Consider the following 20,193-nt stretch of genomic DNA (forward strand, 5'->3'; position numbering starts at 1 on the left):
CGGGCTCCAACTACCAAGTTTTCTAGTTTTCTAGCTCCAAAATGTTATTACTTTGCTGTGTAATCCCCAAAGTTAAATTACCCTCTGCTTCTTTCAAGGCCGTATAGAGATCCTGTATCTCTGTTTTCATTTTCCTTTGCTGATGAAATCCAAAGCTGAGTACTCCCCCCCCCCCCCCCCCCCCCCCCCCGAGAACAGGCTTTAAACGTATCCCAAATAGTTGCAATATGAGCCGATTCTCTGTTATTATCAAAAAAGTCCTTCATCCAGGGGATCATATATTCTCTGAACTCCTCATTTAAACATAATTTTCTGTCAAAGGAAAACGTCTTGGGTAAGACCTTCTGATCTAAAGCAATCAGATCCAAATCAATTGGAGCATGGTCGGACGAAATCCGGGGAAATATTTGAGCAGAAGCCCCTGCCAAAAATTTGGTTGAGACAAAGAAATAATTTAAACGGACTAGCTTTTTATGGGGAAAAGAATAGAACGTGTAGCCCGGATCCCGAGGGTTTAACTTACCCCACACATCAACTAACCCATGATCATTTACTAAATGATGTAGAGCTTTAAAAACACGTGGTTTACGACCTTTATAACTTCGAGGTCCATCCCGCAGTTCATGATTCGCCAAATTAATGTTTATTAATGTTTATTAATGTTTATTAATTAATAATTATTAATTAATGTTTATATCCCCACAAATTATCAAAGGTTGCCCCCAGGTAGCCAATTCTAAATTTAACTCCTCCAGTATTTCTGCTTCATCTATATTGGAGCCATAAATGGTACACACAGTAAATTTACTATCACCAAGCCTGCATTCAGCAATAGCCCAACGCCCAAGATTATCCGCCAAGGATCGCCCAGCAATTTGCACATTTGAATTAGCTAATATAGCCACCCCACGTATCATAAAAGGTTGTGTGGAAGCAGTTACAAATGAGAACCCAAGTTCCTTTAGAATATGTCGTTTAGGCCAATGTGTATGCGTCTCTTGAAGACATACCAGATCAGGCTGAATGAATCGCAATTCGGCAGCAACCTTCTTTCGTTTTGACAAATTATTAAGTCCAGCCACATTTAGCGAACAAAATTTAATCCCTTTAAAATCATTGTAGAAGTGTAACAGCCTTACTCATGCATACCAAATCACATATAATACCGTAACTAAGCATACATAATATCTTTGACCATATCATTATTTTTCAGAGTAATTTTGCTACTGTGAATGTTTTTTCCCCTTTTTACCCCACCTAAGTGCCCCATCAGCCCCCCTGTAATAAAATGATCTCTTGACGTGATGCAATATAATGTTACTTACCAAAAAATCTATAAAAATGTGTATACATCTACTGGAGATAATTATCTTTGTGTTTGGAAGACATCTTGACTTTTTTGGATACTGTTTACACAGAGTGGGTACTGAGTGCAGCGTAAGAGCTTTCTTCGGCCTGGCTCTTGGTCATGTTGGTCTGGCCAGCTAGTGTAAGTGGGTCTTGGAGCGCTGGGCTGCTCTTTTGTGTATGAGCATGTGTGGTAGAGTGTGTTTTCCTTCTGGGGTTTTGGGTCGTGTGACCGGGCATCTTGATTAAATGTTTTAACCTGTCAGAACGTTTCTGTGACTGCTATTTGCGTGTTTTTTTGTTGTTCAGTAAATGTGTATACTAGACATGCTGAACATTGACTGATTATGAATGATTGTGCCTGTACTATAAATGCAAGGGAATGGCTTTTTTTTGTTTTGTTTGTAAGAAAGGGAGATGTGTAGTATCATACTTGTCCCCATTCTCTGTATGGCTGAGCTGGTGTCTGGACTACGGCGAGTGAATGGTGGAATAGAATGTTGGTGTGTGGGGTGGAATGGAAGCTAGGAAATAGGGATATTTGGAAGGAGGATGGAGCTCTGGCAGGACTTACCTGCTGGTGCAATATCCTAAGGATCTAACATATAATGAAGATCTTACCTCCTACCTCAGTGGCATAGGAAGACTCTGCCTTCTAGCTTCAACATTTTTCTATATTGTTTTCCTATCTTGGAATAACCAGTTTTGTGTGTGTATGTGGGGGTTTTCTTTTTAAATATTCTCAGACAGATTGGTTTTTTCAGTCACATGAAATGTATGTTCTTTCAATCAACCTCTGTACCGGCTTAGACTATTCTTCCCTACCCCATTTTTTTAAATTTCGGACTTTTCGATACATTGTTATATTTGATTTCTGTTAAGAATGTGTTCATATTTTTTCACCCCAATTAATTTCATTAATCTTATAGGTGTCATATTTTATTTTGTGTTTTGTAATCCACATTTTTATTTATAGATTCTGTAAGTCCTGTGATACTGAATCTAAATGTGGATCAGTTTTATTACAATTGTGCATCTGTATTAAGAACTTTGGATCATTGCTTTCTCATTTTTCAGACAGCAGTTGGAGAAATTATTTTCTAAAATGTTGTTTCACTTGCTCTTATTTCCAGAGTAGAATTATAATTTTTATACTACATTCATATTCCCGAAAAGGATTTTCATCTCTGTAATCTCACAGTTAATAATACATTCTCTTTTGGAAGCTCAGTGTTGGCCATTGTTTCTGGAGCCAGCTTGTGCAGTAGAAGCCTCATGACTGACTGTAATCCCGTTGAGGAAAGTACTTTGCCATTTAAAAGTTAAAGTGTAAGAACCAAAAGATAGCATCAGAAGAATGCCCCTGGTTTTGCTGTATGGGGTATTTTAGTATCTATTATAGTTTTGGTTACTGTGCAAAAAGTATTTTAGAAGAGGAAAGATGACAAATTCAATGTGTTTGGCCAGTAAAACCAAGTGATAGTGTCTGGAAGGAGGGAGAAGACTCCAAGATAAACAAGGTTTGGCCAGTGGAGTTCAGTAAACTTATCCCAGTAAATGTGAAACAACAAGATAAGATAATGGTATCATACAATTACTCTTTTATTAGTAAAGAGATTTAAACCAGATTTAAGTCAGTAATCCATATAAATTTTCTTGCACAATAAATATGTCTCATCTGTTAGTATGGAAAGGTTACCACCGCTGTTTGTGGACTGTGACTTCCGTTTCATCTCCATCTAATTTACTCTGACCAGACTCTTTATCTCTGACTAAAACTTAATTTGTAATCCTCTTACATTCCTCTAACCTCTGCTAACTCCTTTCACATGATTTCCCTACTGCCTCACTCCCCTACTGCCAAGACAAAGAAAGGAATATTTTCCTTGACAATAGTTGAATTCTATGATTATGATTACCATGTATCCCTGCACTGTATAACGTGAAACAATTTAGCAACCTGATCGTAGTTCCTGATGATTACCTAGTGAATGTATGTACGCAATGATGACAGCAGTGGTGTTGGGCCTGCAAAACAAGCAGAAATTAGAGTGTTTAGGCCCACTCGGGTCTTCTCCTGTGTATGTGTTCATAAAAACACCTGTGTGAAAGGATTCAATAAAGCATTGTGTAGGGTAATCCCTCAAAACTACTGTTAACATTGTTTTTTTTAAATAAGAGGGAGATGTTGAGAGTAGGACCAGGAATGACTTCCCCATTCACCTGTAGCCATTCTGTTTGGTTAATTTTTACAATTATTTTCTGGTATCATCATGAAATTACATTTTGTTATACGTCCACCCATTCAGATATTATGGGAAACAGCATTGTTTCTACTGGTTGCTGGTCAAAAGAGAAATTAAGGCAATGATTTAAAGTTTGGTGGTAACAAAGAGCCTGTAAAGCGAATGCTCCTTTTGGAAGTAAATTCACTGATGGTACTACCCCATCTCTTATCTCTTTTGTTGAGGAAATTTCACTGGTGGATGATCTTTCAGATTTTAGAGCTGACTTAGTAAATTTGAGGCTTTTCATTTACTATCTAAATGCAAATCAGGCTAAAAATCTGTTCACCCCATACATTAATTATTGAATTTTTCTTCTTCATTTCAGTTACAGGTGCAAGTTTTGTAATATTTAATGGAGCCTTAAAAACATCATCAGGATTTCTTGCAAAATCCAGCATAGTTGAAGGTAAGCATCAAGTGTTTTTGTTTTTTCGGGGGTGGGAGAAAGGAGAAACGTGTTAGGGAGGTTGAATTACATAAGCTGCATGACATTATCAAACTGCCCATTTATATTACCTCTTATATACCCTTGTGTAAAAACTAAAAAGTGAGAACAGACAACAAGTGTGCAACATTAAGAAACCAACACATGAACGTTTCTGGCTTTAATTGTCAGTCTAAAAAACAGATGCGATTTGTTTGGGCTTCTGCATGAACTGTTGTACTACTAATTTAACTTAAAATATTACTTTTGACATTTGGGAGCCTTTTATTCTAAAATTATACATGTCAGTCTGATAAATTTCAGCATCCTGTCTGCGTTAGCAATCAAATCCTGATATCCATTAATGCTACACTGCTACTAATAAAATCCAGTCACTTGTCTAAGACTCCTGGTCAGAGCGGCATCCCAATTGCCATAGCCAAGGACAATCCCCCTCTATTGTGTAGCATTATAAGCTCCTTTTTTACAAACATTTACAAGCATTGTTCTGTCTCTGGCTCCTGTTAAGGTTCAATATTGCAACTACTTTATAAACGTGGTTCACTTTCTGATCCCAAAAATTATTTGTTGCCTAAACGCTTTATTAGACTTTTGACTTCAAATTTATGGCAACGTTCTTTCTGGACAAACTCTCAATTGGTCATATGAATGAGGTATGCTGAGGTTATCGCAAACTGGCTTTAGACCTAGTTCACAATATTACGATATAGTTTAGCTATCAATTGTGCACATTACCCAAGTAGGAGTAAACTTATTGTCTGCTTTGTCTTACTCTTTGATATCGACAGGGTAGAAAGAAATCTCCTATGGTTTAAACTGCAGCCATGAGGGATTGATACAACTCTGCTGTACTTCCTGATAGATTATTAAATCATGGAGGTTTATACCTGAAGATTTTGTCAGCCAAAGGTCTCAGATACGGCTGTAAACTAGTCTGGCTTTTATTTTCTCTCTATATAGCAGAGCTCCCAGAGTTCTCAAATCACGATGATGGGTTGGTTCCAAAGCTAGGGGCCACAAGACTAAATATTTTGTCTTATGCCGACAACTTAGCTAATCTATCAGAGACTCATGCTGGGTTATAACGTCAACTTCAGAGACTAGAGTAAAATAATCTTGCAATAAACATCTCAAAAACAAAGATTATGTGCTTTGGCTGTATAAAAAGCTTTTCATGGGAAATTGATGCTACAGTTTTGGAACAAGTTACGAGCTGTCCTTATTTGGGAGTTATAATCAAGAATATAGTAAGATTGGACTTGTACTTCTTGAATCTTTACAGAAGTGTAGGAAAATTACATTTGATATTTTTATGTTCTCTTATAAATTTAGAGGTAAGGTGTTGGCCCATCTCTCAATGTGCATACCCACAATCTTGTTCCTGTTTTACTTTATGGATCCACAGCTCTGTCCATCCAAAAATATCAAAACTCAATATGTTGTTTATGCAATCACTTTGCATATTATTATTTTTGTTACAGTTTTTTTTCAGTTTTCTAGAACAATACAAAGGAAAATAGCAAGCAGTGGTGCATATGGTGGAAGAGGTAGTGCCTGGCTTTACAACAAACGATTGCAAGTACACTGGGCACACGGTACCCCAAAATGCTCACCCTGCATGCATACCACATACCGCATCCTCAGCTCAACTGATTTTTAGATCCCAGCCAGGATATCCCCCCCTCTCTTTCGTCACACTTTGCCTTTTATTGAAAGTTAAGATCTCTACTCCACAAAGTAGGCTTCATCTTGAAATGTCCTCACCTTTCCTATTATTCTTATACAAATATCTCTCAATCAACGTTTACTGTGACTGTGCACACTCTAGTGAAGAAACTTCAAAATCTTTAATTTATTGATGTGTTTATTTCAAATAACATCTTTCAGTCTAATCATGAACACCTTCAATATGATAAATAGAGATCATCATTAGAAGTCATGGTTAATCTGCCAATTTCAACCCGTAGATTACTCCTTCAAAACACATTTTAAAAACAGGCTTGCTAATGGGACCTAAGGAGCTCTCTGCAATATAAATGTTGTTATATTTATGATTCCTACCCTAAGGCACGACAGCTCCACCGTGACTAATTTATCTTCCAAGGTAAAAAGCAAACTTTTACGCTGTAGATTATTTTATATCAAAATTCATCAGTTTGAAGGGTCTTGGCATGGTTCATGGTTAAAATCAAGCTTCTACCGTTTTTGATCTTTATGATTAAATAATTGAGCATTTATTATAAATTTCTTCCCTACCTCACCTTTCTCCCACACTGACCCACATTTGGAGGAACCCTCAGCAATTCTGAGACAGGATGTTAACCTTTTGTTGTCCAAGGTGCCATCGAACGGGAGCCAGACTCGGAGAGAGGAGGAGGATGCTACTCACATTCCTTCCTTCTTCCAAAGGTGGACTGTGGCCTTAAGCCTATTTTAGACTTCCGCCTGCTGAACACCTTTCTGAGGAATCACAGGTTCAAAATGCTGTCTCTGGCTCAGATCCTGTCAGCCGTAGACCAAGGAGACTGCCAGGCATCCATGGCCTTGCAGGGTACGTATTTCAGTTTACCCTTCCTGCAGTCCCACAGACATTATCTTCAGTTCAAAGTGGACCTTACCTTTTGCACCTTTAGTGTTTATAAAAATGATGGCAGTAGTCACTGCCCATCCTCAAAGGTCAGAGGAAACCTAATCCCATAACTTGACAACCAGTCTGTTAAACACTGGCTTGTCGCAGTTAGTTGCAGACCACCTCCAGATGGCGACCACACTGCTGACATTGTAGGGTTTCACCATAAATAAGGTAAAGTTCCACCTGAATCCTAAGCAAATACTTCCAGTCATTAGGTGAATTTTGGACAGGACATGGTGGTAATCGGGGCCTTTCCTCAGCAAACCCGGTTCATTCAGGATCTTATCCTGGTTTCATTCCTGGCTTTCAATGAGCATAGCTCTGTTGGCTTTGTAGTCTCTTGGCCAAGTGGCATATGTGGTCCCTGCAGTGGAACTTCAGCTCCCAAGGGGTCCAGCATCAAGGATGCCTCTCTGACTTCATTCAGATCTCACAGTAGATTTCAAAGAAACTACTGTGGTGGCAGACAGGTGCCATCCTGACCTGCAGCAGGTCACTCTAACTCCCCCACCCAGAGTTCATGGTGGTGCCAGACTCATCACTGCTGGACTGTGGGGGGCTATTTTGGAGATGTGGCTTTGGCCTCCCTCAAAGAATGGCTCCATATCTGTCTTCTGGAGCTTCAGGCGATTTGTCTGACCCTGGATGCCTTTCTGCCATCAGAGAGGCTGCTGCATCTCCTCAAGCACATAATGACCTCCATGTAGTACTGAAATAAGAATGGCTGGGTGGGGTCCTGGATCCTGTGAGAGGAGGCACTGTGCCTCTTGAAGTGACTGGACCAGCAGAGCATTTTTCTGGTCGCCAGCCACCTGGTGGAGTCTCTGGATGCCAGAATGGATGCACAGATTAGGTATTGTCTAGAAAACCATGAGTGATATCTTCATCCTGAGAGCAGTGGGGTACGCCCTGGCTCGATCTATTCGCCACCATTGAGAATGCTCAGTTTCAAGAATTATGTCCTCTGGAGTTTCCTGTAAGGCACTCCTTAGAAGAGGCCGAAGGACTTCTGTATGCATTTCCACCAGTACCTGTCTCAAGTTATGAGGACGAACAAGGCAGACGTGGCCCAAGTCTTTATCGCCCTGGAGTGGGCCAGGAGAGTGAGCATTTGCCCTCCACTCAGTCTGTTTCTTCGGGAGGACCACCTGTCTCGGAAACATGGCGGGGTCCTGCATCCATACTTGAAGATTGATCTGTGGTAGCTTAACACATTTACATGCCAACTGAGATGGTGGATGTCCTAGTTGCTCCCAAGACAGACTTCCACAAGTTGATCTACACTGGGTGGTGGAACAAAATTGTTGCCTGGTCTGGTGCCAGAAAATATATTTGCACCTGTGGTTTGGCTTGTTAGTGTTTTGCTTTTGGATAATGGAGCAGCCCAAGTCAGTCTATCGTTAAATCTTAAACTTGGGTAATCGAAGTCTGTCACTCTTTCCAGGTTTACACCGTAGATTTTAAACCCCGATTTTACTTTTCTTACTGGTCTTAGATCCATATATTTTGTTTCATTGATGTTAGTGATTCGTTTTTTCTTGGTACAATATTCTTCGAAACCGCGGAGAAGCTGGTACGATTGTTCAGTCTGGGGCAAAATGACTGTATCATCAGCAACAAGTAGCAGGGGTAATTTAGTTCCTCCTATGCTGAAATAATTATTCATGATCCATAACTTCCTTAAAAAATTTAAAAAGTTAAATACAGCATTTCATCTTTCTTTCAGTGCTGGGGAAAGAAACACTTTCACAATGACACTGCTGCTCACCTGACAAACTTCCCCTTGCAGGCCCTTCCCTGATGCATGCATCTTTGTAAACTCATAACCCTGTCAGAAAAAAGTTTCACCGTTCCACATTGCACTTTATTTTCTTTCTGTATGCATGTCTTGTTAAACTTACTCTTTCTGTTTAGCCTGTTAGTTTACTGGATAACAACTGGCAAGTTGCAATGGGTTTAGGTTTTGGTTTGTAACCATAAATGATCTTGAACTGTGTTTTTTTCAGTGAATCTCAGATTTTTTTGTAAGCATTTTATAGTGTTATAAGCATATTCACTTTAACCAGACTGACCTGAAGGTAAGGGTGTTCTCACCCAGCTTTCTTCGTTCCCTTTCAGAGTGGCCAGCTGCACAAAATGTGACTTCAGCCAAACCAATTTGAGTATTTGTGTTTATGTTTTTGGGGTAGCTGTTGAAGCCATATTTCAAATTCCAAATTTGTGAAGATCTGTACATTTACAATCCAGATATTTCTAAAATATAACCTCTTTTTGCCTAACCCGAGCACGTTTTTAAATGTTAATTTCTGAAAACTACTGCTAAAATTACACTATACTCAACCTTGACTAAAGGTCTACCTTCGTCCATATTTGGTGTAATTCACTCAGTCAGTTTTTCTGTATCATAGAGAAAAAAATCCTATGGGAATTAAAACGGAAAAAAATCACATTTTGAGACATGCCCCATTTATTCTTGGCCCCAGTGTGAATATTTGTTGTCCCTCTTTGAATATTTGTTGTCCCCCTGAAAAGTTCAACCACAGCAAAAACTGTAGTTTCCTTATTTGCAGAACTGTTCAGTTTCGAGGAGTCCAATGAACTGTGCACAAAGTTAAGAAATATTTTGATTGTAAACAGTACATTCTCAGAAACAAGTCAGACTTCTGCAGTGGTCCATTTGAATTTGCGGATTCTCTGTGAAATTGGGTAAATAAGCATGTGTGGGACTGGCAAACCTATTTTTCACAATACGGGTTATGTGCAGTCTGTAGGGAAATTAAAATATAAGTATAGCATTGTGAATTTTGTCTTTTTATCGAATGCCTACAATAAAACTAGTTAAAACAATAGGTTTTGCTACCAACCTGGACTTTTTAAATATTTACCAGCCTTGCAGTACTTGTTTTTGGTATCTGAGTACTCTGAATGGAAGTCCATCCTCTGCGTTCACAAGAGCCTTGATTTCAACAACCAATAGTGCAACCTTTCTTGCCTTTAAATAGTGGTGAAATTCACTTCTATTTTGTTTGCTGTTTGTAAATTAGCCCTACTTTAAAATTCTTTCCAGAATGCTTTCTTATGAGGCTTAAAGGTTTCAAGAAATTCAGAAGGTACTCATTCCCAGTACCATGATACTCATAGCAGACGTCCTGCCTTCTGATATTGACAAGAAGAACAAACCCTCTGTGAATCCTAAAACGACAAAAAAAATAAAAAAAGATAGAAGTGATCTGATTAGCTAAAAACAGATCCACATCTGAACAAACTAGAACTCCTCCTATTTGGACACACGTTTTTGATTTCTATTCTATGCAGAGCAGAACATTTTCAGCCCATTATCTTCTTCCACAAAAAAGATGATAAAGGAACTCCACACCCAGATAGAACAAGCATTTGCAATGCAATACGTCTCTCATTAGTGAAACTTTGAGCTATTGGCGTTGCAAATGATAATGTCAGATTTTTTTTTGACATAAAAAATCCGAGCAGTAGCATAAGGAATAAAGGAAAATCCACAAATCAAGGAAAGCATGCAGTACCAAAGGCTGTTACTAGGTGTCCCTTTGGAGTTGTAAATGGACCTCTATTAGCTATATAAGGTACTGCACCCTTAATGCAATTATAAAGTGAAAGATTGTAACTGAGCATCTCATCAAGCGTGACTAGGCACCTATTTCTGCAGGCAATCTCTAGAACCTGCCTGCCAGGCATGATCCAGTTATCTCCTTATCCAATGTGTTTGGCACCTTCAATACCAATGTCCTTGCTATCTACCCAGGGCCGTAACACAGGACCCCGCAACCCCCACATTGCGGGGGACCCGTGCTCCAGGGGTCCCCTCCACGGCCGCGCAGCCAGCACTTGCGTTACGCTCGCTGCGTCTGCGTGGATACTGGCAACCCTTGTCATGCGCTGCTCATCGCGCAATTAAAAGTGCGTGTGAGGAGGTGAGGCATCCCCGAGATGACAGAGGGACTGTACGGCCGCCGGCCATAATTTTATTATTGCTCGTCCCTGTCTAGCCTTGCCCTGTCTTCTGCCGCCCATTCGCGTCTGCCACAGAAGCTGCAGGCCAGGCATCAGGGGAGTATCGGAGGAACGAGGAGTCTCTGAGGGTGGGATGGGATGCCTCATGGGGCTGGGATCAAAGCGTAATATAGGCCCCACAGCAGCCTCCAGGGGCCCCATCAGTGGGTCCTGTCCCCTTAAACTGAATGCAGCAAACGTGTACTGTTAGATTTACAAACATTCAAACTAAAGAGGGGCCTCTGGAAAGGTGTGTGAGGTTGCAGACGCAGACATAGAAAGGTTGTTGATAAATGTGTGCAGCGTTGGGGCAGTCACAGTGATATCTGGAGTGACAAATGTTTGAAGAACAACAATGTGAAGAAGGAGGGGAAAAACTGCACATCTTTCTATTAATTTGTTTTAAAAAAAAAATCAGGAATGTTCACAATAAATACATTAGCAGTTTGATTTACTTTTCTAATTTCAAATGGCTGTGGTCTAGAAATTTTACATTTTCGTTTCAGATGATTTTCCTCTTTTCCCTGCAGAAACCTGGAAATATTTCTGCAAATTCTCACAGATTTTCAGCCAATCAGGAATGGCTCAAAGTGATCTGCTAAAGAGAGCCTGATTTTCATCAGTAGTCCGATCATCTGGAGTAGAGATTCATAGGAGTAGGAGGCAAGAGTTTCTCACTATAATAGAGATACAGAGCTGGCAGTTTGTCGGGAATGCTGGCTCAAGAACAGACAATACATACTGTGTCCAGAGGAAGGGAGTATAGAAATGTGTAGAGGACCCAGTATGAGAAACGGGAAGTTCAGTGGTCCTGTAGGAGTTTCCTCAAAGGGGAGACCCAGAAACACACGTGTAAGGAAGGAGAGCAAGAGATGGAGAGTTGAATAGTGGAGCCCTCATCAAGTCGAGAAAGGGTATTTATTAAACGGTGCAACACGTGAAGACTGTAATGCTGCTTCTGGGTAAGTGTCCACCTGAAACAGAATTCCAACTCGAGCGGTGTTTGCCTATGCACAATTGCATATATGCAATTTGCCCATTCGAAATTGAGTACCCCAGGCAACTGGCCCACAACCTTATTGTAGGTAAAACCTAGCAAGAAATGACTAATCAAATAGCCTGAAATTCTGATTTTCACCCCTGGAAGAATGCCCTCATGCAATTAAATACATTGACTGAGGGTTCTGAAACTAACACTGTTTGAATATAGCAGTCTTTAAAAATGTTGTTGGCTCTCAGAGGAGCAGCGAGAAAGGGGGTGTAGGAGAGAGGACGGAAACAAATAGAGATATGCTGAGTAAGAGTTTTTTCTTGGTGATGCCGCATACAGGGAGAAAGCAAGCATTTGCAAGAGTAAAGCCGGCAGTGAATAACAACAAAGCTCACGTTTTGGGACGGACGTGTACCCTTGCCCTGACTGCCTCACTGCAACAATGTCTGGATCCCTAGTTCTGTTTTTTTGTCATGGGCGAACATAGATCATCATCACATTGCCCTGGCTCACAAATTGTAGTCTTATTTGGACTAGGAGGGATGCCCAAAGTCCTACCAGCATAGTGCTGAAGGGCTACTGTCATTGCCAGGACTTAAGCAACACAAGCGTGGTGGTGGCAGCAAACCATGTAGTGATTAGTAGAAGTGAATAGGCCTTTTTAGGTCTCGCCTGACCCTGCACATGCGCTGGTCTGGCGAGACTTATTGAGAGGGCTCCAAAAAGTGCTACCAGGCCAGCCTAGGGCTACAGTGCATGTGCGCGGGCGCGCGCGCCACTTTTACCGCGATTACTTTCACTTTAGCGACCGCACGGGCGCTTTGATGTTTGATTGCGATCACTTTCACTTCTGCGTTTGATCGCGTTCACTTTTACGGCCGCTTGGCATAGCCAATAGGTCTCGCTTTTGGGACCTTATAAGTGTTTAGTTATGCAACTGTTGCATGGCTAAACACTTATAAGGTCCCAAAGGCGAGACCTATTGGCTATGCCAATGCTTGTTACCTTTGTCACTGGAGTGAGGCCTATAGGCTCACTCATATAAGTTGTGCTGCTGGGTGCAGTCTTGGCCTACATTAAGTTAATATGTAGTGCTGTACAGTGTGTGAATTTTGTATGCATGTGCTGGGTGTATGTGTGTCCCTGTGAATGGTAAAGTACATGAAAAATTCTGGCTTCCATTTTGGAGACCCAGGGCCAAGGGCGTAACACAGGCCCCTGTAGCCCCCGCGCTCCAGGGGCCCCCTCTGCGGCTGCGCAGCCAGCACTTACGTTACGCTCGCCGTAGATCACTCGCTGCGGCCTCTTTAATAAATTAAACACTGCGCGGCGCGCACATGGCTCCGCGTCTGCGCAGATACTGGTAACCATTGTCATGCGCATCGCGCAATTAAAAGTGAGCATGAGGAGGTGAGGCATCTCCGAGACAACAGAGGGACTGTGCGGCCGCCGGCCATAATTTAATTATTGCTAGCCCCTGGCTAGACTTGCCCTGTCTTCTACTGCCCGATCACGTCTGCCACAGAAGCTGCAGGCCAGGCATCAGGTGAGTGTCGGCGGAACGAGGAGTCTCATAGGGTGGGCTGGGATGCCCCATGGACATGGGATCAAACCGTAATGTAGGCCCCACAGCAGCCTCTAGGGGCCCCATCAGCGCTTCCTGTAGCGCACACAGACAGCACTTCACTTCTCTTGGCATTGGTTGCACCAGTTGAGTTGCCTCAAAACAGTCCTCCATCATACATTAAATGGTGCGTGCGGTGGGTGCAGGTGACCTGAGTTCCCAGGCCCAGCAGCAAGGGCGTTGAAGGCAACTGCCTCGAGGCCAGAGACCATTTGCATATTTATATACCTTCTGTAAACTAGTTACTGAGGCTTTGTTTTTTTCTGGTTTCAGTACCCCCTGGGCCCCCCCTCGGCCTATTCCTTACATTTGAAATCTACATTTACTGCTGTAGTGTGAGAGTGCATTTCATGAAAATGAATATAAAGTAGGGTTGCCAAAAGAAAAATGCCAGCAATGTGTTTAAAGAGCCTGGAAAGCCCTTGTGTTGACACTAAATAGGGTTATAAACAGGGCACAAGTCGGGGGTAACGCAGGTGGATGGCATCCACCCACTATTTTCACAGGGTGGATGCCGTCCACCCTGCCAAGAAGTTGGCCCCACTGAAAAATATGCTGAATGTGTCCCAGTGTAATTTGCAAACACCGGGACACATTCAGCAGTGCCTGCACGTGGTCTGCTTTCAATCGCAATAACGTGCAGGCGGGGAGGGGGCTTTCTTAGTTCAGACTCTTGCTGGGCCCATAACAAAGGTCCAATCTGAGGGGTCATCAGACCTCCTTCTGTTGGAGTCTCCTGGCTGGCAGCAGTCAGGAGCCTCACACCTAGAGGCAAATTCAGCAAAGGGGAAACAAAGGCTCACACCTTGTTAGCACTTCACACATACTTAAAAGAGGCAGCTTTTCACTTAGTTCAGGCTCTGTTTAGGAGATATGCATGTGCTTCGGTCCCGGGAGGCACTCGACGGTAGGTGAGACTGAGGGCGGCCAGGCAACGTGGTCACTGAGCCATTACCTGACACCCCCTCCCTGAGGTTCCATGGGGCAGTAGTTCGTGCATTAATATATTGCATGAAAAAGATCCCTAATTCAACTACTCCGTGAGTATACGGGGTAGTACATTTTCGGATGAGAGAAGGGTGCACCTTAGTGCGTGCATACCCCTCCTTCCAACAATTTAGGTCCTGACGAAAGCCCAGCATTGCTACAGATGGCAGGAACATGTTGACCTGAAAGACCTTGTCTAACATCACTAGTATAACACTAGTAACACCAGATACCAAAGGCCATTATACCTTTAGAGGTATCATCACTATTGTTTTTAATCTTACCTCTTGACTCCATATCAAATTACTTAGGGGGTCTTGAGGTATTTTTAAACCTCACTTATATCACTAACTCACGTGCACTATCATGTAACATCTTAACCCGCTCCGCTGTAATCAGGCGTTGAAGCACACCCGGATGGTATTAGACCATTTGGGTGGGCCCGATGATGAAGCATGTCACCAACTAGGTTGGTGAGTGAGGGGTTTCTTAAAAAGAAAAACCTTTTTCTTAAAAAGAATAAAACCTTTTTCTCTCCTGTATCTTTACTATACTTTTTCTACATATATTTGTTCTACATCCTTGTGGACTTAAGGATAACTCCCTCGTTTTGTTTCTGGATATAATATAGGGGGACTGGGAGCACTCTGTGCTGTTACGCACCGTGATGTCACACACTGTGATGTCACTTGCATACTGATTAACTAGGTTGGTCCCCGCACTTCTTTTTTCAGGACTTTTGCCCTAGTTATAAATAAAAAGTATGTATTCATTTGTAATGTGACTTTTCTGTCTTTGTTCCCTATTATCAGTCATGGATCATTCAGACAGCCCTAGAACACAATTAAAAGCACTTTCTATCATCATCATCATAAATACTTTATTTCGGTTCTTTTATAGACCAGAAAAGTACATATGCAATACAAGATACATATCACAGATATAAACACATTTCAGATAAAGTGCCAGATAGTGAATACTTGCACGTGTTACCACAAAAAACAACATTACCAAAGATAAAGGCATAAAATAGTGCAAATACGCGAAGAGTCATTACTGGTCCATACAGATTCTTAGTTTAACTGTTAGTTTTAAAAATTCCTTCATTTGAAGGATTCAGTCACTGTGCAAAAGTTGTAGATACATTAGTGCCGGTCTGATTTGAGTAAAATCAAGTTTTTTTAAAAGGTTCACCAGATAGCGCTTACGGGGGAAGTCATAAAACGTACATAAAAATATAAAATGCAGCATATCCTGCGGAGACTTTCCGTCGCAGCCGCAGGGTGCTGCCATTTTTTTAAAAATGTCTATTTTTGGTCTAATCAGCAGGTGATGAAAGAGGTTTAGCCTAAACCTTGTCAGCAAAAAGTTTTCATGGGTAGTCAGTGAGCCAGACAGGTACGGTTCAATTGTTTCACAAATTTTCAGCATGGCAAATTTCCTCACGCTTTGTTTCTGGAGCTCCACGCATTCCGTCCGGGACCTCCTATCCATAAGGAAGGCCCGTTTAATGAGCTCCAGATCCCCTTCTACAATTTTGTTCGGGTGTTCAAACAGTTCTAGTCGACCTAACCTAGAAAAATTAGATTTCAAATATTTGATCCAAGGAGTACACAATATCTTGTCCCGGCCCAGAAAATCCCTCAAGATCAGGTGCGTTAATGGTATATCCTGATTTAGCCATAATTTAAGCCAACAGGTCAAGGGACGTAAGGAAAACAAGTCACTTAAGTATTGCACCCCTAACTCTTCATGCACAACAAAGTTAGATGTGCCTGTGGGGACACATAAGAGACGCTTCAAAAAAGAATTGTCAGCAATCTGCAGCTGCTCACCAGCAACATATCCCCAAATTTCGCTGCCATAGATTACAGTTGCCACTGACTTTGCGTTATACAGTTTAAGCATGGCACAAATGTTTTTTTTCCCGATTTTGGCAGCAAAATTAAATATCGAGGCATTAACTCTTGCGAATTCTCCTTTCTTTTTTAAAAGATGCGGGGCCCAGTTAAGTTCAGAGTCGAAGAGAACCCCAAGATAGGAGAATGTTTTCGTTAACGGAATTATTGCTTCATTAATTTTAAATGTAAAAGTCCTCCTTGATTGCTGCCCTACTTGCATGACAAATGATTTAGAGTTGTTGACCATCAGATCTCTATCTGTCATAAATGAGTTAAAAGCATCTAGAAGAGATTGCAGGCCCTTTTCCGTTCTTGAAATTAGAACCGCATCATCTGCGTACAATAAAATGGGAATTCCCCGCCTGCCTACTCTAGGATAGTCAGCCTGGACATTCTGTAACACACTATCTAGCTCATTAACGTAAAAATTAAAAAGAAAGGGGGCCAAGATACATCCCTGACGTACACCTTTACTGATATTAAAATTATTTGATACACACAATTCTTGAGAATATCTCACATTAGCTCTGGTGTTGTTGTGCAAATCAGCCAGAAAATCGACCACCCCACTATCCACCCCCTTCTCCCTCATGGACTGCCACAGCTTTCCCCTGTTAACACAGTCGAAAGCTGAGGACAGATCCATGAAGGCGAGGTGGATGGTGCCCTTCTGCGCTACAGTGTACTTACTTAAAATTAGGAAGAGATTAAGACACTGGGTGATTGTAGAACGACCTCTACAGAATCCATACTGGGAATTGGACATAATATTATTCTCCTCTGTCCAATCAGAAAGTTGCTGCAATAAGATTCTGCCTACAATTTTGACCGTAGAATCTATTAAAGAAATAGGTCTATAACAATGTGGGCTGTCTTTGTTCCCTTTCTTAAAAACCGGGACAATTGTAGAGACACCCCATGATTGTGGACACCCAACTTTCACAGTGGCATTAAAAACAGATTCAAGTATTGGAGCCCAAAAGTTAGGCTCAGACTTATACAGGTCCGGAGGGATCCCATCTGGACCTGGTGCCTTACCGGCTGTTAGCCCCACAATTCCGTTAATAACTTCACCTCGATTAAAGGTAATTATTTCACCCCTAACAGAGGTGACCGGACTGGGAGGTTCAACTACCGAGCTACAGTACAGTTTCCCATAGTGTGCCTCCCAGGCCTCCTTAGAAATGTGACATTCCAGGCCATCACCCGGCTCCTGAGCCAAAAAAGGCTTCCTCATTACTGCCCAGAATCTAGAGCTACATTGCAGAGTAAAAGGGTCAAGTAACTCACTCCATGCCTCTTCCCTAAGAAAGTCCTTATGTCGAGCAATAGCAGTTTTATATATCTTTCGACAAACCTGGACTTCTGCCTTTATCCTAGGTTTAGCTGCCAGTGCTATTTTTAAATTTCTAGCGGCTTTAGAACAGTCATGGTTAAACCATTTGGGTCCCTTAGTCTCCAGCTTCTTTGCTGGAGCTGACAACAACTTTGAGACCTTATCCGCTAAACTTTGAAAGGCGTTGAGGACGTTATGTGACTGAGCACCATCTTGTATACAAGCCAAGATGTCATCTGCACATGCAGCTTTAATCTCATTGGACAGTAAGACTGGGGTGATTTGAGACCATTTTAGGCGACGTCTTCCATCTGTCAGACTCACCCTACCTGAAGAGGTATTCGTACCTTCCTTTGCTAACCACGGACCCGTCATATGTATAGTGAGGGGGTTATGATCACTGAACTCACTGGCTTCAATGGTAAAGGAATCCACAAATGACTGCATTAAAGATATTAGTACGAAATCAATAAAAGTACCCCTCCCGCGCCCCTTAAAGGTCGGTATCTCAAAACACACAGTGGGATCAGTCATAGCCATAGTCACCATTAAGTCCAGGTCGTTAAGCATATCATTTAAATGTTCCCCCTCATTTGTGTGTTCAAAGTGAAAATCAGTGGCTCTGGGACAATTTGAATCTTTAATACTATTAAAAAGAGGATCCTTGCAAGGATGAACATTAAAATCCCCCATGATCATAAGGTTATGTACACAATCCTTCATGGAGTTACTTACAAAAACATTCAGTGCAGCTATCTGACTATGAGCTAAACAAGGATTAAAAGCATTATAAAAATTAACCAGACCGGCCAGACAGTTTTCACCCTTTAAAGCTAAACCTATGACACCAGTTCTACTTGTTGAAATTCTGCGTACTTTACAGGATAGAGCAACCGAAATGAATATGACCATGCCCCCTTTAGGCCTGCCCCTTGCTGTTGCTGTAGCGGGGACATAATAAGCCTTAAATCCTTCTAAAAAATGGTTACAATCAGTGGACCAGGTCTCCTGCAAGCAAATAATTTGATACTGCTTAATAAACCTAATCCAATTACTATCCTCCATTTTAGCACCCAACCCCGCAATGTTCCACGAAATAACATTATTTTGGCTACTATTTGGCCGAATTGGCTCAGCACAGCCCATACTCCCCTTTTCCTGACCCGCAAGTTCCTCACGTCAATCACAGGATTCTAAACCTGAGAGGGTGTCAAATCTGTTGTGTGTTACAATATTGAACCCTGACCCACACTGCTTGTCAGCATTGAGCAAGTATGCGCCGTTAGTAAACGAAGACTGAATAGGAGTGGGGGGTCGAAAAAACCCAGAAAACGGCGGGGCTTTAATCAAATGGGTATAAAAATAACCAAGGGGACGTACACTTATGCCGTTCGCATTGTGGACTAAGGAAGCTGCTCTTAATAAAACGGTGGCAACATGCTGTGGATGCTTAAAATTGACTATAATACAGTCACCAGCTATTGATTTCCTGGATGTACCAATCCAGCTCACCCTCCTGGTTGACCGTATTAGGTCAGCAAATATAACTGGAAACTTAAAATTTTTGTTCAACCATGATACAGTTCTATTTTTCAATGTATCATGGGATTCCTCAGTTGGCTGTTGAGAAAGGCGCTCAATGGGAGGAACATTTATAAGAACAGCCACATAAGGTGCGCAGTCTGGGGGAAGATTAGCGTGGCAATTTTTCTTAACATTCATGAAAGCTGACGGGCCCTCAGAGGCTACTATGGCCTTTTTTTGCTGGGTGGGTACAGAGGTAGACGTTAGAGGGGCTAACTCAATTACAGGTATTGGTTGAGTAAATTGCTGAGAATGTATTTTACCCGAACCCTGTCCCTCAGCAACCAAACGCTTATCCACCATCTTAGATCCTTCTCCCACTAAAGCCTGGTATGTTACTAGAAGCCCACCCAGTCTCTCCACTTCTGATGCCACCGTATCTAGTTTAGAAATGAGGGGTTTCATCAGCTCTGAGAATTTAGCCTCTATCTTAGCTTCTATGGTGCGAGCAAGCAGAGCAAACTGCTCCATTAAGTTAAACTTTGTGCCTGCCATATTTATACTTTCCTGGCAATCTATAGTAGCCCCAGTGCAATTTGGGGCAGGGTGACTTTTATCTGCTCTTCCCTCGCGTTTGGTTTGTGCCTTTCTGCATAGGCGCACTGGCCTGGGGGAAGTTGGTATCTCTTCTACGACTGAATCAAGGCTTGTATCAGGTGCGGCATCATTAAAAACAGCGTGCACTTGTACTGCTGCCGAAAAAGTTCCCCCAGCACCCCCCCCCCCTTCCCCCCCCCAAGTGCTTTCTATTTATATTTGCTGTTCGAAGTATGCACAGATAAGTCAGTCTGGGACATCAAAATAATGAGCTGGTAGCCCTAATCATAAGACTGGAAGTTTGTTGCAGGATCAGCACATTATTTATTTCCTAAACCCTCGATCCCTATTAATGCCATAATAGCAATAGTTTGACTTATATCTGAAACTCTATGCCATCAATACCATGCAGAGTTACTTCAAGTGTCTGAGAATACACCCTGTATTCAGACAACTCACTCCTCGTTCTTGCCCTTCACTTTTACGCTCACCCTG

General features: G+C 41.9%; 1 protein-coding gene across 9 annotated transcripts in view; it reads left to right on the forward strand.

Moving 5' to 3' along the window:
- ZFYVE16 (zinc finger FYVE-type containing 16) overlaps positions 1-20,193 on the forward strand; it is a 602,399-nt gene that overhangs the window by 419,859 nt on the left and 162,347 nt on the right. For all 9 annotated transcript variants that reach the window (XM_085632397.1, XM_085632392.1, XM_085632394.1 and 6 more), the window contains one exon: positions 3,961-4,041. In XM_085632397.1, coding sequence (XP_085488523.1) covers positions 3,961-4,041 — 81 coding nt within the window. The remainder of the gene's footprint in view (positions 1-3,960; positions 4,042-20,193) is intronic.

This window comes from Triturus cristatus, chromosome 2_1 (genome assembly GCF_964204655.1).
Source record: "Triturus cristatus chromosome 2_1, aTriCri1.1, whole genome shotgun sequence".
NCBI lineage: Eukaryota > Metazoa > Chordata > Amphibia > Caudata > Salamandridae > Triturus > Triturus cristatus.